A 24760-nucleotide genomic window follows, 5' to 3' on the forward strand; every position below is an offset into this window, starting at 1 on the left:
ATTATGTGTTTGTACAGAAGGCATGGGAGCTTTTTCTGGCAGTTAAGATAAGCATCCTAGGCTATTTTATGGCCGGCTCGCACTGTAATTCAACTGCAAAGCATGCTAGGTAGTGTGAAACTAGTGGAATTATGCCTAAGAACATTCCGTGATGCACACTGCGTTTCTGAGAAGGTCAAGCATCAGAAGGGAGCAGTCAAATAGCACTGCAGTGCACTCAAACCTGGACATGACGACTGGTCTGGGACTGGGACCCTGATGTCTATACTGACTCTCTGGGCAATAAAAGTAATCTAGAAGATTAGAGTTACATTGTCGTGGTTCATTCAATTTGGTCTATTTTGTATTATTATTAATATTATTGACGTTTTAGTTTAAGAACATTTGAAGTGCTTGATCAAAAAATTCAAATCAATGTCGCTCTTTAAGTCAGCTCAATTAGCTCACCTTACCTGAACATTCATGACAGTGAATTTATCACCAGTAACCGCCACACACAGAAACTCAGACGCACATAGCACACTATCACTGTGTGAAATCGGACTGAGTCTTTTTCTTCATTTTCACAGAGAGACCAAAAGCTGCTATCAGCAATTACGTCAGTCACCTTCAAATCGACACAGCGATAGGCACAGATTTCTACAGTTCACAACCAACTTTTATGAGCACATACACGTTCACACACTTTAAGGACAGCAATGACATCACAATTGACACTTACCTTCAGGTCTCGGTGCACCACGCCCATTTGATGGCAGTGAAGCACCGCCTCCAGGATCTGCTGGATGCAGTGACTGCATGCAAACAGCAGGGGGCGGAGGTTAGTCTGAGCAGCGCTACAGTCCCGTGCACAGGCCAGGGGAGAGGGGGTATTTGGGGCAGGTAAAATTGTAAATGGGAGGGGGCAGGGCATCTCTCTAGACTCAAGCCTTGCCTCCATGTAGATAAATGTTAGCACAAAATAATTGAAATAGAAACCCCTTAAACAGCTGCAAAACTGCAGTTTGACTTTAGCACTAACAGTTAGACAGCAAAACATCCCCTCAGAGGTGAAAACCTATACATAATTATATAAATATATAATTGCAATATCTAAAATTAGTTACAATTAAGACATGGAGGCAACACTTTGTGCCTATAGAGTTCAAGAATGTTTCTTTTGTCAACATATGAAGGACCTGTTCTGTTAAATCACTGCAAAATACAGGAGTTCATGAAAGAAGTTCACTATTGCTTTTCCACCAGCCTATTATTATGTACCTTGAACAGCCTTGAATTTTAGTTTAAAAAAGGAAAACAAAACTCTAAATATATTCTCATGAACTGATCTCAGAATGGATCTGAGATCAGCTCATTCTAAAAAGCCAAAAATACAACAAAACTGCATTTTCAAACATTATCATTCAAAAGTTTGGAGACTTTTGTTTTAAAGAAATTAATACTTTTATTTAGCAAGGATGTATAAAATTATCAAAAGTGAAGTAAAGACTTGTATGTTGTTACAAAACATTTCTATTTCAATGTATTACAATTTCCACCAAAATATTAAGCTGCACAACTGTTTTCAGCATTGATAAGATGAAATTCTTGAGCAAATCAGCAAATGAGATTATTAGAATGATTTCTAAAGGATCGTGTGACACTGAAGACTGGAAGTCTGAAAATTCATCTTTGCCATCACAGAAATAAATTCTCTTTTTAAATATATTAAAATAAAGTTATTTTAAATTGTAATAATATTCCTGTTTTTCTGTCTTTTTGATCCAGTAATTGCAGCCTTGTGTATAAGAGACTTCTTTTTAAAAAATGGCCGACCCCACACTTTTGAACAGTAGTGTACTATTAAAATTGTTTAATTTTTCTCTTTTTTTTTCTAAATACAAGCAGATGTGCCCAACATGTGACCAGGTTGAAAAAGCCTCTGAAATGCAAAGCAGAATTGAGGTAACAGCCCAAAACCTGTGTGCGCCAATCAGGTTTCGCAGTTTTTGCACCATTAAAGGGGACCCATTTTGCAAAATTCACTTTTACATGGTGTTTGAACACTGATGTGTGTCCACCACAGTGTGTGTAAATAACCGGCCTATAATGATAAAAATCTACCCACTATTTTTTTTTTTATAATCCCCATAAATCAAAAGTAGTAAAATACACTGTTGCACATTTCCCCCCACTGAAATGCCCTGTTGCATTCTAAAAGTTGTAACTTCTAGAACCGGAGTCTCTCCATCAGTGTCCGACTCCGCTTCGAACAATGTAAGGCTGGACGCCGCTACTGACAATTTCTGATATTTTGGCTGTGTGAGATTCTCCAGTTTTGTTGTTGCTGGAGTATCTGAAGCACAAGCTGTAAAGGCTCTGCCCTCCTCTGGAAAAGGGGGCGGGGAGCAGCAACTCATTTGCATTTAAAGGTACACACATGAAAACAATGTGTTTTTGCTCACACCCAAATAGGGGCAAATTGGACAAGCTATAATAAATGATCTGTGGGGTATTTTGAGCTACAACTTCACAGACACATCCTGGGGACACATGAGACTTATATTACTCTGGCAGTTAACAGCCGACCCTGTCCCCTTCCTTCCTACACTAACGAACATTGTTTGTACTACAATTACATCTTGTAAAAAGGAGCATAATAGGTCCCCTTTAAGGTGTTTACATGACCTAGCATAGTCATGTACAGTATGTAAACGTACTTAATACAGAATTGCAATATATTAGACAAAATACAAAGTATTTAAATTTTTTCAATTACAAAGACATGTCACTAAGTGCATTTTATCTACAACATTACAGCAGCTTCTATACCCACTGGATTCTGCTAATTGTTGCTTGCAGCTCTACTCTTCTCCTTCTCTCTAGGGCAATAAAAGGGGGTCTCAGAAATTAAACCTTTATAAGGTAAATCATACATAACTATTCAGTCTTTGATGAATATAGTGAGACTGAAATGTGATTGCAGATTAAGTGCATGTTAAGAACTGTAGGACACAGCCTACGCCAGGACGAAACCTCAGGAATAATGGTTTTGGTATTTAACAGCTCAAAACCAGATCTGACATCCAAGTGATAATACACTCAGTGTCAGTGAGGTTCGGTGGTAGAGGAAAAGGCAAAATCAGTTGTGTAAATCAATTCATTTTGTAAATGGCTCTCTAGGTCAAAGTTATTCTAATATACAGCACATGCCTTGATTCAAATCATATAATGCTGGAAGAAAAATCCCCAAGATGGGGGGTGTTATAGCTGTTCAACAATCACACAGCACATGGAGGGTTTGCAAGCTAAAGTGAGAGAGAGCAGTGTGTGAAGGTCATGTGATATGGTGTAACTGTGAATGATATAAACTAAAGCTACATATTTACTTACACTACCATTCAAACGATTGGGGTCAGTAATAAGTAATACTTTATTCAGCAAGGACACATTAAATTGATCAAAAGTGAAAATAAAGACATATTTAATGTTACAAAAGCTTTGTATTTCAAATAAATTCTTGACAAAATCCTGACCAAAAAAAAACAACAACAACAACAAAAATGGTTTCCACAAAAAAGCAGCACAACCACTGAAGACTGGAGTAAGTTATTTAAAATTTTAATAATATTTCACAATATTCCTGTTTTTCTGTATTTTTTGATCAAATAAATGCAGTCTTATTGAGCATAAAAGACTTTCAAAAACATTCAGGAATCTGATCCATAACTTTTGAAAGATTGTGTATTACCAAGCATCAAAGAGGCAATTATTTCAATAGAATTATTACAAGTTTTTTCCTGAAAAATGAAATGCCTTACAGCTAATTATACAGATAATATAGTTTTCTTTTATCTTAAGAAATCTAAAGAAAAGTTAAAATTGTTATATTAACATGTAAAAGATTTTGCAGTCAGGCTTCAGAGTTTGTGCCATTTGCATAAAAGCTGTAAGACTATTATGCATAGGATCAATGTTTAAATTTTTTTTTTTTCTTTTGGATTCAAGCTTTGCTTCTGACACTGTCAATCAAGTTATTTTAGACATTCCAATTAGCATTAACTAGACCCATTATCTAAAACAATTTGCAAATTTACCATCAAATTTAAATTAAAACAATTTTAATCGGCAAAAAAAAACACATACTGGAAAATGACTTTGTCATTCTGTTCTGCCCTCCAACGGCAAAACACAGTATAAATTATTAGAATTACATAAAACTATTTAAAGCAATCTAGTCTTAATGACCATATTTAATCTTTAATACAGCACTTTGAACTGCATTCCCGGTAGGGTCAGTGCTGCATAAATAAGGTTATAGCTGTGATTATTATTATCCATGTGCAGTGTGCACTGCATGAGTTTACTGGCATGTGTGTAAAGTTCTGGCATGGCAGTAAAGTTCAGGGCTGTAAATTAAAGTGCTGCATTTGCTTTCTAAATGTCTCCCATTAAAAGACCATGGAGCCTGACATATGGTCACGGCAAGTGTTAGACAGAATGTTTCTGCATAAAGCCATTTCTGAGAGTGAATCTGTCTGTTTACTCTGCCTTTAAACATATGAACGCATATAGGGATATATTTATAAAAAAAAAAAAAAACATGTACGGTTTTGTGCATTCATCAGTGCGTGTACGTGTGTGTGTTTCTTCACACCTCCCACAGTGTCAGCTGCTGATCATGGCTGGTCTGCATGAGAAGATGTGTATATGAGTGTGTGATTTTGTGTGTGTTGGGGGGAGACAGGAAGTGTCACTGTGTTTCAGCACAAAATCTCCACTCGAAAGAACTGCTGTGGACATTAAAATTTCTAAAAATGTACTGAAAATCACTGTGCTGCACTTTCTAATATTAGCTTTGCTTCCTGTACTAACATCACTAAATGTTACAGTATTTGAGTCTTCTCCCATGCTTCATAAGCTAGAGAAGCAATTTAATGGCTAACTTTTTTTCTCAAGGAAAAAAATCTCTCCCAAATAATTCTGCAAACTACTTTATACATGTAACCTTCTCATCTGGTACCTTATGGTAGTTTTCATAAACACTTGTCTTCATGTCAAATGTATTCAAAAACAACATATATAATAAAGTGAATAAGCTCCTCTCTAGTGTTTATTTATAGCTAACTAACAGACTGAGGTAAATGCAACATTAAGTGATGTTGCTCACAAGCTGTTTTATTGACATCTTCCCAAGGGTGAAACACTGAGCAATTAAATGAGACATTTCGGTAAGTTGTACTGTATCTTTCAACATACGTTTTGATGTTCATGCATGTTTTTTCGAGTTATAACTTGTATTAAAGTAGAAGGACTTGTGCTCTGCACTGCTGCTTGAACTGAGCTGCTACAGCGATCTGTCCCATCAGATTTAAGAGCGTCAAAATACCATTTCTTGTTTGAATTTAGTGATAAAACGGACAGAATTTGAAAGCTGAGAATTTGTTTCTTATCTCAAGTAACAAAGCACAAAGCTCTTTGCGATTACTGGATGAAAGACGTGCAATAAATAATATTTGGTGGAAAAAACGTGAACCTGGCAACCCTGGTTTGAACTATAAGTGATTCATAGGGTCAAATACAGCCTGCTTTTAAGTCACTATTTTTTTAACAGTTAATGTGTTATTGTCACGTTAACTTGCCCTAAATTCAACACAAGAGAGATTTTCTTCACACACGAGTTGCAGTCTGAACACGTTTTTCCGCCCCCTGTTGACTGACAGGATATAATTGGCCCTGATCATCTGTTGTTTTTAAACAATCGTATATTAATAATAACAATAAATAAATCCTAAAATAAAATTAGCAAATCTAAAAATATTATACTTGTGAAATTACAGTAAAACCTACCATTGTTTCAAGTAAGATAATGACTGGTAGTTCATGATACTGTTCATCATTTAAGTACTAAAAAGACTACTGAAACTGAGAAGCAGCAACATGAAGCGCATGTGAAATGATCCTCTCCTCCGCTTTACAACCAGTTACAGCGGGAAATAAACTAAATGAACAACCGGACGTACATTAAAAGATAAAGTACAACTTACCGAAATCCTCATGTAAATTGCTCAATCAGGGTTTCAACCACAGAAAGACGTCAATAAAACAGCTTGTAAACAATGTCAAGTAACGTCATATTTACCACAGAAAAACCATATTCAGTGACCATAAACTGGTTAGTCAGCTAGAAAAATTAACTCTAGAGAGGAGCATTTAGCTAAATATATGTACCATATTCCATATTCATTATAATTTTTAATGTTCTTCAATATTTAATACATGTTTGAATAAATCTATCAAGTTTTTATGACAGCCACCATTTAAATGTTTTTATTTCAAAAAATGAATTGGAGTAGAAATAATTATGTTACTTATAATTAAGTTAGTATTGTAGCTTTATTATTATAAAAACCTCCTTAATTAGTGTAATTTAAGTGTTTGTAGACAAATCAGGTCATTTTAACCTTCAATATTGTAATAATGCAGTACAAACTGACTCCATGTATAGTTTACAGCATTACAGTATCTCACAGAAGTGAGTACACCCCTCACATTTTTGTAAATTATATCTTTTCATGTGATAACACTGAAGAAATGACACTGTGTTACAATGTAAAGTAGTGAGTGTACAGCTTGTATAAGAGTGTAAATTTGCTGTCCCCTCAAAATAACTCAACACACAGCCATTAATGTCTAAACCGCTGGCCACAAAAGTGAGTACACCCCTAAGTGAAAATGTCCAAATTGGGCCCAAAGTGTCAATATTTTGTGTGGCCACCATTATTTTCTAGCACTGCCTTAACCCTCTTGGGCATGGAGTTCACCAGAGCTTTACAGGTTGCCACCGGAGTCCTCTTCCACTCCTCCATGACGACATCACGGAGCTGGTGGATGTTAGAGACCTTGCGCTTCTCCACCTTCCGTTTGAGGATGCCCCACAGATGCTCAATAGGGTTTAGGTCTGGAGACATGCTTGGCCAGTCCATCACCTTTACCCTCAGCTTCTTTAGAAAGGCAGTGGTCGTCTTGGAGGTGTGTTTGGGGTCATTATCATGTTGGAATACTGCCCTGCGGCCCAGTCTCCGAAGGAAGGGGATCATGCTCTGTTGGCATTCATGGATCCCTCAATGAACTGTAGCTCCCCAGTGCTGGCAGCACTCATGCTGCCCCAGACCATGACACTCCCCCCACCATGCTTGACTGTAGGCAAGACACACTTATCTTTGTACTGCTCACCTGGTTGCCGCCACACACGCTTGACACCATCTGAACCAAATAAGTTTATCTTGGTCTCATCAGACCACATGACATGGTTCCTTAGTCTGCTTGTCTTCAGCAAACTGTTTGCGGGCTTTCTTGTGCATCATCTTTAGAAGAGGCTTCCTTCTGGGATGACAGCCATGCAGACCAACTTGATGCAGTGTGCGGCGTATGGTCTGAGCACTGACAGGCTGACCCCCCACCCCTTCAACCTCTGCAGCAATGCTGGCAGCACTCATATGTCTATTCCCCAAACACAACCTCTGGATATGATGCTGAGCATGTGCCCTCAACTTCTTTGGTCGACCATGACGAGGTCTGTTTTGAGTGGAACCTGTCCTGTTAAACCGCTGTATGGTCTTGGCCACCGTGCTGCAGCTCAGTTTCAGGTTCTTGGCAATCTTCTTATAGCCTACACCATCTTTATGTAGAGCAACAATTCTTTTTTTCAGATCCTCAGAGAGTTCTTTGCCATGAGGTGCCATGTTGAACTTCCAGTGACCAGTATGAGAGAGTGAGAGCGATAACACCAAATTTAACACACCTGCTCCCCATTCACACCTGAGACCTTGTAACACTAACGAGTCACATGACACCAGGGAGAGAAAATGGCTAATTGGGCCCAATTTTGACATTTTCACTTAAGCTGAGTTCAGACTGCACGATTTTAGCCCCGATTTTGGCTCGCCGACAGGTTTTGAGAAATCGCCGACAAATGCCCGAAATCACAGGCAAATCGGTGCTCGTTCACGCGAGTGACAATCACGCAGTGTGAATGAGCAAAGACGCGATCTGAGAGAATCGCCGACGAGTCGCCGACACCCGTGAAATATTTGGCATGCTAAATATCTGGACATGTCGGCGATTCAAAATCCTGCAGTGTGAAAATGTTCTGACTGAAAACTACATCGGCGATGACCGACAGCCAATGAGAGAGCAAGATACAGAGCAGCGGGGAGTTCGGGGAGGAGTTATAGACCACAATATCAGCAAGCATGGCTTCGTACACATAAACATTACAATTCTATCAAACAGAAACAAAGCACAAACATTTGCTTGACCATCCGCAACAGCAGCACATTGAAAAGTTATTTATTTACCTCCAACTCTCGTTGCAGAACACACAATACACAGTCTCCCCAACCATATCCTCCTCCATATTCTTCTTTTCTTTTTCTTGTTTTCGCTGCAAATCAGCGCACAGGCAGTTCGTATTGCAAGCTTCTTGCGGGCTACCGTTTTTAATAATAATAATAATAACTCCGGTCTTGCACGCGTGATATCGCGTTGTTTCCTTGTCACATCTCGCGTGTGTTTGGTTGTGAAACGTAGTTTGCGTGCCAGACAGAGTTGTCGGCGATTCTTCCTATTGTAAAGTCATGCAGTGTGAAACCTTCTGTCGCCGATCCATCGTGCAGTTTGAACACAGCAGCGACTGAATTCTGGCCAAGATAGTCATGCAGTGTGAAAAGAACAGTGACCCGACTACTTTGAAAATCGTGCAGTCTGAACTCGGCTTTAGGGGTGTACTCACTTTTGTGGCCAGCGGTTTAGACATTAATGGCTGTGTGTTGAGTTATTTTGAGGGGACAGCAAATTTACACTGTTAGACAAGCTGTACACTCACTACTTTACATTGTGGCAAAGTGTAATTTCTTCAGTGTTATCACATGAAAAGATATAATAAAATATTTACAAAAATGTGAGGGGTGTCCAAAATAATCCATATCAAATCAAATCAAATTGAATCAGAATCAAATCGAATCGCAACCTTGTGAATAGAATTCAAAATGAATCATGAAATTTGTGTCAATACCCAGCCCTATTATATATAATAATATAGAAGTGCAAAAAGCCATATGAAATCTGCATGTTCTGCATGTCTGTGTGAATGAGTGGCGCAGTTTCGTCTAGTACACACATACTGAAGCATGCGTGATCCTTTCGGTGTTTTCAGTGTCTGCCGTCTCACTATATGAGGACATGAACTTGAACAACTTCATATCCAGAGCTGCTCTGAGAGTTCACTTCACAGCATTTCACTATTTCTTTTGATAAAAAAAAGTAGGATACACACAGAAACTCAAAGGTTTTCGCTTCAACATGAAGAAATTATGACATTAATTATATCACTATTGTACAACAGAATGTACTTCTGAAAAGTAATAATAATAATAATAACATTATTTTTAATTATTTAAGATTACTTTTAAGAAATATCACACAATTTTTCATGTTTTAATTGCAGCACTTAGTTTGCCAAAAAATATAAAAGGAATTGTTCATATTTCATTACATTTCAATGATTAATTAAACTGATAAAGTTTTTAATGCATTCATTTTAATAATAAATCTATATTAAATCATAAAACACAGAATCCAGAAAATTAAAACAGACACATAATTTCAGGAGAAAAAAAAAAACATTTCATAGGGCATTATCGTTGTTAAAAATGTAATAAATTATTAATTTTTTAAGAATTCTATTGATTAGACATTATTTTTTGCTTTTATTAAAATTTAATTAAACCATTAAAATGGAATAGAGAAAAATGAAAAAGGAAACAGAATTTGGGAAAAAATAAAATTGATTTCATAGGGCTCTACTACCTCAATCAAATGTTTGCCCAGCATTTTTGACACAGAAAACCAGGTACGAATATTCTAACATACAGTAATTTAAGAATGTTTATACAAATAAGCACTTTGAAACTTTGAATACACAGTAACAGAATTTAAATATAATTTAAGGGATAGTTCTGTTATCTTTTACTCACCCTTATGTCATTCCAAATATGTTTGACTTCCTTTCTTCTGTCAAGAAGGTTTGGACCAACATGAGTGTGAGTAAATGAATTTGATTTTTGGGTGAACTGTCCCTTTAAAAGTAAGTCAAGGAAATAAAAATAAAAAACTAAAAATCTCACAAGCAAAAAATACCCATGACATCTTAAAAGTTCTGATCATCTGAACAACAGCATCAAGCTAAAGATCAAGCGCAAGAAGTAAGGATTCGGGAGGTTTGGGAAGGCAGTCAATGGATTAGGGGAAGCCCATGATGCCATACACATACAAACAGACAGACAAGACAGGCTACAGCTACAGACACACAGACAGGAGCAAGCAGGGGCAAACAGACAGGCCATATACAGGCAGTGTGTGAGCTACATACTGACCTTCAGGTCCCTGTGCACTATGTCATGTTGGTGAATATGATGGACACTGTCTAGAATCTGATGGATACAGTGACTGTGAAGACAAAACGGAAGAAAAGAAAAAGGAGGGGGGGGGGGAATGAGAGGTGGGGGAGATGTGAGGATGGATAGAGTGAAATCAAACGATTGATGGAGTGATGGCAGTGCATTGAACAAAAGGAGCAGAGACGAGAGAGAAAGCAAGGTGACAGGTGGAATGATCGATACACAAGAGATGGGAAGAGTGACGTAAAAGAGGAGAGGGAAGAGAGGGAGATGAAAATGATGATTAAAAGGAGTGAATGGTGGAAGTGAAGAGACAGAACCATTTAGACATGAGACACGCAACTATAAACAACAAGAACAACATCAGAGAGAGAGAAAGAGAGAGAGAGTAGAAGGGAGGTGAGGAGAAACAGGTGTAGAGAGTGAGCGTGTGTGTGTTAAATATGAGAATAAATGTGGGTGTGGGGATTTACAACAATATATAGTGTCTTTGAAGAACAAGTACACACACACACAAACACCATACACACAAATATAGTACATATATTTGGGTTTGGGATCAGTAAGATGCATTTTTTTTTTTTTTTAAAAAGAAGTCTCTTATACTCACCAAGGCTGCATTTATTTGATCAAAAATACAGTAAATATTTAAACCGATAATTTTCTATTTTAATTTGTTTCAAAATATAATTTATTCCTGCGATGGCAAAACTGAATTTTCAACATCATTACTCCAGTCTTCAGTGTCCTTCAGAATGATCCTTCATTCATGATCCTTCAGAATTCATTCTAATATGCTGATTTGGTGCTCAAGAAATATTAACATTTACATTTAATAATTTAGCAGACGCATTTATCCAAAGCAACTTACAAATGAGAAGAACAATAGAAGCAATCAAATCAACAATAGTGCAACAAAATGCAATTACTGTGACTAGTCCCAGTTAGTCTAGCACATCATTTTTTTTCTTTTTACAATAATAAAAGATACATTCAAAACGTAATAGAATAATAAGTGGCAGTATTAACGGGTCAAGTGTTAATGAAAAAGATGCGTCTTTAGCCGTTTCTTGAAAGCCTCTAGGGTTGAGTTTGGCAGGTCATTCCACCAGCAGGGAACAGTCCAGGTAAAGGTCTGTCAAAGTGATTTTGTGTCTCTTTGGGATGGCACCACAAGGCGCCGTTCACTTGCAGAACGCAAGCTTCTGGAGGGCACATAAGTCTGAAGTAGTGAGTTTAGGTATAGAGGTACAGAGCCAGTGATTGTTCTTTAGGCATTATTAATCAACAGTTAATATTTTTTTCAGGATTCTTTGATAAATAGAAAATTCAAAAGAAATCATTTATTTGAAATAAAATATTTTGTAACATTATAAATGTCTTTAATCTCATATTTGATCAATGTAATGCATTCTTGCTTAATAAATTATTTTTTGAAAGAAAAAAAATCTTACTGCCCCCAAACGATAGTGTATATATACCTGACCCAACATAATTGTTCACTATCCAGTGTTTTTATATATGTGTTTTTGCCCACCTGCTCAGGGGAGTAACTCTAGTACTCAGCTAGATTTTTAAAATGTATCTGATCAAAACTGTGAGTGGGCAAAATTCAATCAACACTATGTTTCAACCAGACAAAATGTGACAAGTTTCCAGTGATTTTTTTTTCTGTCCACACTGAATGTGAAACTGCTACATGATGTAACACAATCACAAAATATTTGATGTTTATACCTTGGTCTGTTTAAATACTCGATTCTGATTGGCTGGAAGGTGTGCAGTAAAACCTTTTAATGCACAGGTAGTTCCAGTCTGTTTGATTACAGATCGAAATTAATCCGCCACTATAAACATTGGTAACCATAGTAACACAGTTATGCTTGCAAACTGAGTGAGAGACATATATGAAAGCGTTTATTTAGGTAGGCTAAACGGATGATTTTTGCATATCGTTTCACTTGTATGGTGAATATGGCAATTTTGAGAAATGGGCCCAGGCACAAGACGAAATAGAAGACTTGGAGAAGACGTTGAATGACAAAAAGCGAATTCTCAGAGCAGGTATAAACAGTGATTTCTTTTTTTTTTTTTTTTTAATTGTTTTCATTTAATTTAAGTGTCTTTATACTTCCGCTTCACGTCGGGTGGTTCTTTGCCTCTACGTCGTGCATTAAAATCCTTTAATGCATGGCTAGCCGTGGATTATCCCTTACTTAATGTATGGTTATGACAAGTGCTGGGCAGTAAACCGGTTTCAATTTCGAGACCAATATGTATTTTTCAAAAACCGACAAACCGGTGTGTAGCTGAAACAGCTGCTGTATCTATTCAATGGCCATGAAGCGCTGTGTAGAGTGTATAGAGAGCAGACTTCTATTAACTGCATTCTTACACTAATGGAATCAACTATTGAAATCTGAAGTCTGTATGAATGAGCGCCGCAGTTTCGTCTAAACGTTAAACGTAGCCTACTTCTCATTAATTTAATTAAATTATTAAATTATTTGTGATTACATTTTAAACTAAATTGTTAGCTTTATGAACAGATTTGATAAAATTTTTAATTCATTTTTATTTGTCCTTACAATGTTTATATAATATATATTCCCTGTACTCCTAACAGTAAAATATGCAAAAATAAAGGTCCAGAGAAAAGAACCGTGATATACAGTGAAACCGCAGGAATCTTAAAAAAAAAAAAAACGTGATACAGATTTTTGGTCAAACCACCCAGCACTAGCTATGACAGGCAAGACTTTGGACTAGTGAGATTTCACAGTAGGGATGCACCGAAATTAAATTTTGGGCCGAAACCGAAAATTCTGGATGCACTTGGCCGAAAACTGAAACTGAAAATTACTTTTTTTTAATAATTATTCATTTCATATTTTAAATTCATTTTTTGTATAATTGTATTATTATTATACTTTTTAATTAAATTCAATCGTTTTACTCAATCTGATTTTAAAAAATACAAGCCAATAGAATAAAATAACCACAGTTTCATTTAGTTCTATGCAACAAAATGAGATTTAACAGATTTATTTTTTGACAACTTATCAAAATATAGTCCTACATAGCTATTATTATCAGAGCACATGAGTAGACAGCAGGGAGTGGATCAGTGATCGAGAGGGTATAGCGTCATTTTACCAGCGTTACCCAGCATGCCTATACCAGACCATGTTACAGCACAGTAGGGCTATTGCAATCAGAAACAAAAATCTCATGTGGGCATTTTATTTAAAGGTGGTACAGAGGATGTTTTCATCGACTGAGTTTTTGAAATGAGCGCATGCGGAAGAACAACCCCCCTCCTTCACAGCTCATTTCAAGTGAACGCCTCCCAAAACTCCTTACAATCGTTAAGCTGCGCACACACTTAGTGGATTCATTATGTCGGACTCACCGCAGGTAACTCATAATCTGCAGTTGTTACTCCTGTCTCCTGACAAAAACATTGCATGCAGAGTGTGGAAAGTTACTAGAGCGCGCAGCCGCGCGACTCTCACAAGGATCGTCATGGCAGTGATTGACAAGCCAGAGGGCCAATCCGCGCACGCCTCTCACAATGGCAGTGATTGACAAGCCAGAGGGCCAATCGTTTACGCTGATGTTTTTAAGGCCCTACCTCGTGCACAGATGATGTATATTAATAATATTCCTTTCAGTGCACCTAATAAATAGTCTTTTATTACTTAGTAAAGACAGTTTCAAGTAATATTGCAAAAATGTATAAAACAAAACATCCTCTGTACCACCTTTAAACGGACTTTGCTTTTCCGGTGAGCGTGAATGGTACATGTGTGGAGTGTTTGTGCTGCGAGCAACTGAGCAGAGAGCGCACACATGGAGCGGAACACTGAGCACAGTGCAAACACAGAGAGGAACATTTTGAGCCGAGAACGCAGCGCACACGGAGCGGAACATAGAGCAGTCGTTTCGGAGTTGTGCATCTTCGGATGTAGAGCCGCTTGCAAAGTTACAAAACACGCTGCGCAGAGTGAAACCTGATCGCTGAACATGGAGGGGTGGGGCAGGGCAGCATGTTTTCAGCTTATATTTTCGGCCAAAAACCGAAAAAGGCATTTTCAGCTGATAATTTTGGTGCATCCTTATTTCTCAGTGGGCAGAACTAATAAGCACAACACCACAGAAATACAAACCAATCAGTGCTGTCCACTGTCACGTCTGGTTAGGACAAAAACATAGAATTTAAAGGAAGAACATCACAATATATACAATATATATATATATAATATATATCTTTATTTTTATGCATATATATATATATATATATATATATATATATATATATATATATATTCTTTAGTTTTACCATATATACGGTAAAACTATAGAACTATAGAAACTACAAATGTTTTAACAGACTAGCTTGACAAACAACATGAATAAGAGATGAATAGTGAAGTTTATTACATTGTTATTACATTATTAGCTAACTGCATTCTCTAAATTGTAATGTTGACATGCATTCTCTTGTAAAGCTGCTTTGAATCGATATGTATCGTGAAAAGCCCTATATAAATAAATGTGAATTGAATTGAAGTCCTTCATCTGATTTCAATCACTAAAACTTGGGCCAGTTTCTATTCACATTAGTGTCATACTCTCTTTCTGTCACACATCCAACAACAAGAGCAACAACACAGCGGTGAAGGTGTCAGTGACACCCTCACACACAGAATGAGAGAGCTAGAATATCTGAATAAATGAGAGAAGGCAGTCAGAAAGAGAGACAGGTGGAGAAAGGAGGGGAGAAAAATGAGGCCCTAATTATGTGTGTTAATTGGAGCCCTAGTTTCTCCCTCTCTCTGAGGAGGCAGGGGGCAGCGCACGGCTGCAGGGCTTCACAAGAAGAGGGGCATTTAGAGTGAAAGAAAGAACAACAGAGATGGAAAGAATGGAAAAAGAGAAAGAGAGCGAGAGGAGGGACAGACAGCAGGTGGCTGGAAGCAGGTCAGCAGGAGATGAGCACTAGAGAAGAAACAGCATCCACTCCCACAAAAGACACACAGAAACATCTGATTTCTCCATCACCTTTACAACTTTATAATGATTATAGTGGGAAATAATAATCCACTTCTAACTGATATTTCGGATAATGAACATTTATGAACATGTAATAATTATTATTTAATATAAAAACAATGGCATTTATTTTATATTATTATTATTGTTGTTTTTGTGTAGGTTGTATAAAAGCAATATCACCCTCACAACTGTGCTGTGATAACCTGCATTTTATTTGAAAATGATATCTAGGGAATGGAAGCTAGCACTTGATTCAGACAGACACCGTTATCGGCCTATAATTTAATCTCAAGAGGCCTCTCTGTGCTTTATATAAACCTATTTTAAGAGCCCCTGTGTAATATACTACAGTACATGTAATTGCAGTAATTACAGTGTAAACATCATGCAAGTACACTTTAAAAGTGTAAACTGCCCTTTAGCTCAGCTAAAGTGTAATGCGGTAACTAACAGCTGGGCACAAGAGCACATTGCTCAACTTTAATAGCTGTGACAGATCAAGACAGTGAGACTCAGTAACTGTGGTTTATATTGAACCGGCAACCCTTAATAACAATTGTATTAGGGATGTGTACAAGTAATCGACTAGTTGAGTGCTCATTTTGCACAGAACAGTTGACAATTAAATGCTGCACCTAAATTACAAATATATATATATATATATATATATATATACATTCACTTTTTCTTACACAGACAGTATTATTTAAGTATTAATGTTGTACATTTTATTTATATAAAACCTCAAACCTTAAATGACTATTTAAAAATACATAATTTTTTTTTATTTATTTTATATTTTTATAATACTCACTAAAAATGTTAAAAATTTTCGATTCAGTTAATTTTTTTAAGAAAAAGCATTTGTTCAGCAAGGACACATTAAATTGATCAAAAATGACAGTAAAGACTTTTACATTGTTACAAAACTAACTATTTCAAATAAATGCTGTTCTTTTAACTTTCTATTTTTCAGGAACCTGTAAATGTATCACATTGTTCACAAAATATTAAGTAGCACATCTGAGACACTGAAGACTGAAGTAATGATGCTGAAAATTCAGCTTTGCCAACACAGGAATAAATTACACTTTAAAATATATTAAAAAGAAAACAGTTATTTAAAATTGTAATAATATTTCACAATATTACATGTTTTACTGTATTTGAATCAAATAAATGCAGACTTTTAAAAATGTCTTATATATTTAGATAAAAAATTAAATATATACTATATATTTACACTAATTTTTTTATCTAATATGTAAAACATATGGTTTTTAAATGTATGTGTATATATATATATATATATATATATATATATATATATATATATATATATATATATATATATATATATATATAGTATATACACATATTCAACTATACATTTGTCAAATGTCACACGTGCACTAACCTAAAAGAAACCTGAGGTTTAGTGTTAAGGGCAAAATGGTGGTAGTTTATGTATCGTCTCTTGCAGGGTTTAAACTTTTATCACTTTTACCAGTTACCAGGCCAGACATTTAACTGCTATGCTATGCCACACCCATCCACACTAACAATACTATGTCTCAAGCACTGGATCAAAAAACCCCACAAGAGAGACTGCCCAAATGAATGTGCTACACACACCCACAGGATGCACACAGGAAAGTCAGCATGAATTGCATATATGGGCTGCACCACAGAGGTGATAATGCTCAGGACTAACACCTTTAACTACATACTGCAAACCCTGGTATCTAGCACACGACCACACACTCACACACTGTGGATCTGTAGGGGATAGCCAAAAAATTGCCTGCAGGAAGGCTGTGTCCGTGTTTGAGCAGGTGTTTGTGTATGAGAGGGAGAGAGACATAATGCATGATGAAAGGACAGAGATAGATCAGTGGAAAAAGATATATCTAGACAAAACACACAACAGCAACACTCTAGAATTGTTCTAAGGCACTTTATATAGTTCACACAAAGCACCTGAACTACACACAACAGCATACAGTTCATTTCCTCAAACAATGTTAGTGTCCAGTTCTGTCGTGCCACCTTTTTAGGCAAAAGGTCATATTTCACCCAAGTGTGTGTGCGCTGGACAAAGAGCAAGATCTGTGTGTTGCACTGTGGTAGATGCTATTTCAAATAGCACCTCCAAATGCAAAACAAACTAACAGTGAATATGTATGTGGTGGTACTGGGTGCAACAAGCTAGGGCCAATGAGAGAGGACAGGAAAGGGTAGAAGAGAGGCACAGAGAAACGGAAAACATTAAGAAAAGCATTCTTACCTGGCATCTGCTTCACTGTAGTACTCTCTGGCTACAATGTCCTCAAACAGTTCACCTCCAGTCACCCTAAAACACAGGAAACAAGTTCACCCTGGCTATTTGATCATTCAAACAGAATTCCTGTCCTTGTGCACGTCTCTTCCTCAAGCTCAGTTTCCATGGAGATGTGAATCCAATGCAAAAATTCTCAGGAAAGCCAAAACTGTGAAAACCAAAGATTCTCAAAGACAGCATGCTTCTGGGGAGGCATTCAAATTTTTTGATTACAGCCCATCTGATAACACTGTATTTTTAATATATGAAGATACTACAATATAAAACTTTATAATGCATTATATGAATAATAATTATGAATACACCGATGTATTGGCCTATAAAAGCAATTATTTTCACTAACGGACAATTATATAACAGGAGGTGGGAAAATGTGTCTGATTGCAACTCATACTGTCGAAGTTAATGTGACAATGTTAAACTGTTAAAAAAAATATATTAAAGCAGACTCTATTTGACCCTATGAATTACCTATAGTTCAAGCCAGGGTTGCCAGGTCAGTGGTTTTTCCTTACACCAAACATGTTTTGTGCTTTGTTATTTTGATAAGAAACAAAGTCTCAGCTTTCAAATTTCGCCCATTTTATCAAAAAATCAAATGGTGTTAGATGCTCTTAAATGTGATGGGACAGATTGCTGTAGGAGCTCAGTTCAAGTGGCAGTAAAGAGCCACTTATGTCACTTGTTGCATTTACCTCGGGAAAGTTATCCAATGTTTAGTTAGCTATAAAAACACTAGAGAGGAGCTTATTTACTGTTAATTATATATGTATGTTTGAATAAATTTGTCATGAAGACAAGTGTTTATGAAAACTACCTTATGTGCAACTGAGTTGCATACAAACATTGCAGTTTTTATTTGAGTGTAATTATATCCGAGAATGAATAGCAGTTGAATATAATAGTTTGGGCTCTGTTGTTAATTTTAACCTCTAATATTATAGTAATGTAGTACCAAATGAGAGGGTACATCATTAGTTGGTAGAGTTTTTTTTTCCTCAAAGAAATCGAACTATCGGTACCGATCGGCAGATATTCTGAATAACTGGCTATCGGTAATAATCGGCATTGGTGGAGAAATTCAGTATCGGTGCATCTCATTATAATATATAGTATTCTTTTCATTACATGTATTATCAACATGTTTTAGTTTACTTGTTGCAAATTTTAGGTCATGAAGCTCATGTATTCTTAAAGGGATAGTTCACAAAAAATATGGCTTTTGAAGACTTGGAATACAAAACACAAGTGTTGTTTTGGTTAACAAAAACTAAAAATATTAAAAGTTTTCAGTACCTGAAATAAAGCTGGAACAAAATAAACTTTAAAAAACACTAAAATGAAATTAAATCAAAACTGAATTTTAAAAAAAACTAAAATAATAAAAATAATAATAATAAAACTAAAAAAATTGACAAAGGACCATAACAAATGGCTAAATCTTAAACTAAAATTAAAATAAATGCTGAACATATAAAAAATAAAAGCTAATTCAAAATATTAGTAAATACTATAATAGTATATACTGTAAATAATACTAAAATGACACTGCAGAACATGCGTCATACTGCATTGTACTACTTTATGTTGCTTTGTTTTAATCCTTTTTGGAGTTTGGCAGCCACTGGTTACTATCCACTTTCATCAGAACAGCAGAAAATCCTCTTGGGAAGCACCTACTTATGAATTTTAAAAATCATAATTACAACGTGATGTACATTCAAGCAATTTTGGTCAGAATATAATAAATGTGTTGGCCAATTGTGACACCTTTCTATGATAAATAACAATTTATGGGGTGCATGTGTGCTCATCTCTTAAATACGTTCAAACATGACTTGAAGGCAGAAGTACTCCATTCGCATTCATAAGGTGTTGTGAGCAGATGATGAGAGCATTTTTTATTTTTGCGTGAATTATCCCTTTAACAGTGCAGAAAGATGAACTGCTGATAAAAGACTTCAGAGGCACATAGCATATGAGGGATGAATCATTTTAAGATGCGCTGTTCCTCACGTCAAAGCTAATTTGATGACGGGAAACGGAGGAACATTCTGACAGGAAGTATACTGACACTTACAAATCAAACAGTAGGTAGTGGAAGCCCTCCTCTGATATACTGTCATGCAGACGAACTAAAACAGAAAAGGAGAATGCAAATGAGGTTTTATTGTGACTGTAGGAACCAAAATCACACAACATCTATCTAAATAATGTACATTTTTTTGATAATAAGTGGTGGGGGTAAAAAGCTCACCAATATTGGGGTGTTTCAGCAGACGACAGATTCGAGCTTCTCGTTCGAGCTTCTGATGGTCTGAGGGACAAAGACAGAAACACATAGGACGTGTTGAACAGATTTTTTTTATTTTGTATTAAATAGATCTTTCTTTTGAGATCTGTTAAATATAACCTAAATATAAAAATAAGCTAAAATGAACATGCGCAATTAATTTACAATATCTGTCATCGATACATATCCAATACTGACTGATACAATAATAAAAACCTCTACATTAGTCCATAACTGACATGGTACCAATATACAGTACATCCTTACCCAAGAGCAATTCACATATTGTGAAATACTGGGTAGAATTTAATAAAGAAAACTTCAAAAATGTCACAGTGGTCATAGCTCCAATATAGATACAGAGTTACAGGCCATGTTTTCATTAGAAATGGCATCATCACATACCTGATATGCCATTATGTTGTTTTTTTTTAATTACATCATTATTATTTCCTGTGTCAAGTGTTGTGCATTTGGCACAAAAACATGAAAGGAGGCAGCAATCACAAACATTAAGCTGAGGGTGGCTAGATAGAGACTCAACACAATGTTTTACTTCAGAATGTCCAGATTAGATTTAAGGTTCAGACAGTGAAAGCCATGCTAATATCTAATCTATATTTCTCCTGAATGTCACCTAAGCCTGATCTCAGCCATCTGTGTGTCTTTATCCATGTCTCATATATATCTATATGTAAATCTACAAACCTCTCGATATAAGCCCTGGTTATTGAAGAGCACCCAACTGGCCCATCTGGACACAGAACGCACTGCCTAGGCTGTTAATTACAATAATGAGGATGCTAATGATGATGATGTGCTACTGAAAAAGGGGAATAAATGCTCGATGCTTGAGAAAATCGACAGAGACAGCACTAAAACCCCATCAAGCCCTAGATGGATTAGGCCAATACAAAACATATGTCTTAAGTGTATGATTCATGCTTTAGAAGGGCGTCTAATGTCTCACCAAACTGATAGCAGCATAAAAAGCCTCAAGACGCATCAGAAAAATTAAACCCAACGGCAACAAGCAATTAAAATTCAGCTTCGCCTAATGACAAACACGGCTGAAGGCGACATCAACAATTTAATTAATTAAATGTTAAATGTTTTTAACAGCAGTATCTAGTTAATTGTGTACATTGTGCAACACTAACTGGGGTATAATGGAACCTTGCAAAATTGCAACACTGGGCATTTAGGTCTGCAAAATTTCACAACTAATTTTTGATGTAGTAAGTGAAAGTTTTGAATTCACAACATAATTCAAGCATACAGGATACAGTCATGAAAACTTCTATTTGACCATTTAAATGCTATAATAAACATTCACATCAAAGTACCTAATTTAAAAATATATAATTTAAAATAATATATAATATTACATTTACAGATTCACCATAGTTCAGAAAAGCTAGGTTGCATATACGATGGTCCCAAACATGATCTAGACATTTGTCACACTTAAAAAAAAAAAAAGAATGTCATTGCATGATTGCACGAAATATCAAATCAAAAAGGCAAATAAACGATGGCAGAACTAATTTAATTTTACTGAACCATTTTTCTAGTGACTTTTCCACTGTTTGACAACCACAAATATCTATTATATTCACATACACAAATTACATACATACAAATATCACAAATATCAATCTATTGTTTATCTATTGTGCTAAAATTTTTTTAAAAAATACATTTTTGCTTGAAAAATGTGATACATGGATTGATCCTTTGTTATGCAATGCATAGACATTCATGCATTTTTAAGTGCACCTTAAGTGTCATAATATGGACCAAATGTATAAACAAAATTTGTCATCTGACCTTTATCTGAAATTTATTCCAACTGACACTTAAGGTCACACAGTGGAGTTCCATATGAAGAGCCAATTAGCCTGTATGTTTTATTTTCCATTTGATCATGTTCCGCCTTTATTTATTGTTGAATATTTCACTGTCCCTATTCTCACCCTTGCCATATTTTATAATTTAATGGCTTGGCACTGCCTCGTCTTACTCATACTAACCCGTAAAACAGAGACAAGCTTCTTGATTGGCTACTAGCTGGGTCTGGAATCCTGCCCCCTTTTTGTCTGTCACTGATGTGCGTTGACCTTAAGCTCAGCTGCTGTGCATTCTCTGAGTTACACACATACTTATGAAGCTGAACGCCAACACCAAACACTGTCAACCCAGCTATGGAGCTCCGCTCTAGCTAATGAGGTCCCTCCAACTAAAATGGTCTTTGTGTACCAAATTTAAATAAAAACTTTAAATCACAACACACTTCATTTCTGAGCTAAAATATCTACTTTAAAGGTGAACTATTATGTCCCTTTTTTACAAGATGCATTATCAGTATCAGGTGTTCAGTACATGGAAATGACATACAGTGAGTCTCAAACACCATTGTTTCCTTCTTCTTTTGTAAATCTCATTTGTTTAAAAGACCTCCGAAAAACAAGCGAATCTCAACATAACACCAACTGTTACGTAACAGTCGGGATCATTAATATGTACGCCCCCAATATTTGCATATGCCAGCCCATGTTCAAGGCATTACACAAGGGCAGGACGTCTGGATGTACACAGCTGAATCATCAGACTAGGTAAGCAAGCAAGAACAATAGCGAAAAATGGCAGATGGAGCGATAATAACTGACATGATCCATGATAACAGGATATTTTTAGTGATATTTGTAAATTGTCTTTCTAAATGTTTCATTAGCATGTTGCTAATGTACTGTTAAATGTGGTTAAAGTTACCATCGTTTCTTACTGTATTCACGGAGACAAGAGCCGTCGCTATTTTCATTTTTAAACACTTGCAGTCTGTATAATGCATAAACACAACTTCATTCTTTATAAATCTCTCCAACAGTGTGTAATGTTAGCTTTAGCCACGAAGCACAGCCTCAGATTCATTCAGAATCAAATGTAAACATCCAAATAAATACTTTACTCACATGATCTGACGCATGCATGCAGCATGCATGACGAACATCTTGTAAAGATCCATTTGAGGGTTATATTAGCTGTGTGAACTTTGTAAATACACTATATTATAGTCGAGAGCTCGGGGGGGCAGGGAGTGCGCAAATTAAAGGGGCAGCAGCCTGAATCGGTGCATAGTTAATGATGCCCCAAAATAGGCAGTTAAAAAAATTAACTAAAGAAAATCTATGGGGTATTTTGAGCTGAAACTTCACAGACACATTCAGGGGACACCTTAGACTTATATTACATCTTGTAAAAACTGGTTCTAGGGCACCTTTAAACAGATTTCTCTTACACGTTTTACTGCACATAAACTATCAAATACTCACAAGATTATCTCAAAAACATGCCAAGTTCACAAACACAGCCGGTTATGCCTGTGAGCGTAAACAGCATGGAAAGAAATCGCATGTGTAATTAGGATCTGTATATTGTTTTTTTTGCGCACAAACATTATACTTGTCGTTTCATAACATTAAGGTTGAACCACTGTAGTCACATGGACTATTTTATCAATGTCTTTACCTTTCTGGGCCTTGAAAGTGGTAATTGTGTTGCAGTCTATCGGAGGCCAGATAGCTCACAGATTTCATCAGAAATATCTTAATTTGTGTTCTGAAGATGAACAAAGGTCTTATGGGTTTGGAGTGATGAGGGTGAGTACTTAATGACAGAATTTTCATTTTTGGGTGAACTAACCCTTTAAAGTTACCATGAAATGGAAATTCATCTGTTTTCTAAATGCATGTTATTGATCTTACTGTGAACGATTCCATGAATGTTTCATTTTTTTCTTTTGGACCTTGTAATTTTTAATCAAAATCCAATTAAACATTAGACATCTCTCGTGATGTACAGTATGCCGGACTTCTCTAATCACTTATGCCAAGTTTACACTACAGGACTTTAAGCCCGATTTAAGCCCGTTTTGCAAGTTAATGAGCTCGGCGACAGGTCGGGCTGTAATCTGGGGAAAATCAGTGGGTGATCAGCACTCGCCAATCTTTATGTGTGAACTACTCAATGACACATCAAAGAGGCTCGTTGACGCGCCGCTGACGCCAGACAAATATCTAGCATGCTAAATATCTGGAGCTGTCTGCCGACTCGATATCCAGTGGTGTCACGTGTCGTGACGCAACAGCCAATGAAATATACACTGATGTCTTTGGAAGCAGCAATAACAATCCATTCAAATATAATTTGCTGATGTTTATTCATATCAGATACACACTGTGTAAGTAACTATAAAGCTCACTCACTCTATTGTTCTCCCAGTTTACATGTATTTCGAGACAAATGGTTGAATTCTCGTTATATGTTAAGATCAAGGTCGTTATATAGGTTTTTAAATGACAAAACACTCACTTGCACAGATGGTGAGAAAAGCAATACATCTATCATACAGTGTGGCCGGCTGGCTGCGGTGTGTCACATGACAAGCATGATGGGTCGTCGTGGAAACAATAAAGGGAAACATTCTAAAATAACAGTCACCTTAACTTTGGGATGTCAGCCAGAATGTTTTAAACTTATGTGTTACTTACGGTTATTTTAAATTTAATTAAATTTAATTCAAAATTTAATCTAATTTCCTCCCAACATCCATTTTCATATAAAGTCGTT

At 36.2% G+C, this 24760-nt stretch overlaps 1 protein-coding gene across 50 annotated transcripts in view; it reads right to left on the reverse strand.

Annotated features, from left to right (window-relative positions):
- The window catches only part of camk2b1 (calcium/calmodulin-dependent protein kinase (CaM kinase) II beta 1), an 81513-nt gene that overhangs the window by 49431 nt on the left and 7322 nt on the right, over positions 1-24760 (reverse strand). For 32 of the 50 annotated variants that reach the window (XM_048187100.1, XM_048187095.1, XM_048187111.1 and 29 more), the window contains exons 3-6: positions 20096-20155; positions 19919-19973; positions 17785-17850; positions 10416-10488 (exon numbers count right to left, since the gene is read on the reverse strand). In XM_048187100.1, coding sequence (XP_048043057.1) covers positions 10416-10488; positions 17785-17850; positions 19919-19973; positions 20096-20155 — 254 coding nt within the window. Of the gene's footprint in view, positions 1-721; positions 795-10415; positions 10489-17784; positions 17851-19918; positions 19974-20095; positions 20156-24760 lie in introns of those variants that run through there. The other 18 variants (XM_048187096.1, XM_048187094.1, XM_048187106.1 and 15 more) reach the window with 2 other exon arrangements.

The sequence above is a fragment of the Megalobrama amblycephala genome, linkage group LG4, assembly GCF_018812025.1.
Source record: "Megalobrama amblycephala isolate DHTTF-2021 linkage group LG4, ASM1881202v1, whole genome shotgun sequence".
Taxonomy (NCBI): domain Eukaryota; kingdom Metazoa; phylum Chordata; class Actinopteri; order Cypriniformes; family Xenocyprididae; genus Megalobrama; species Megalobrama amblycephala.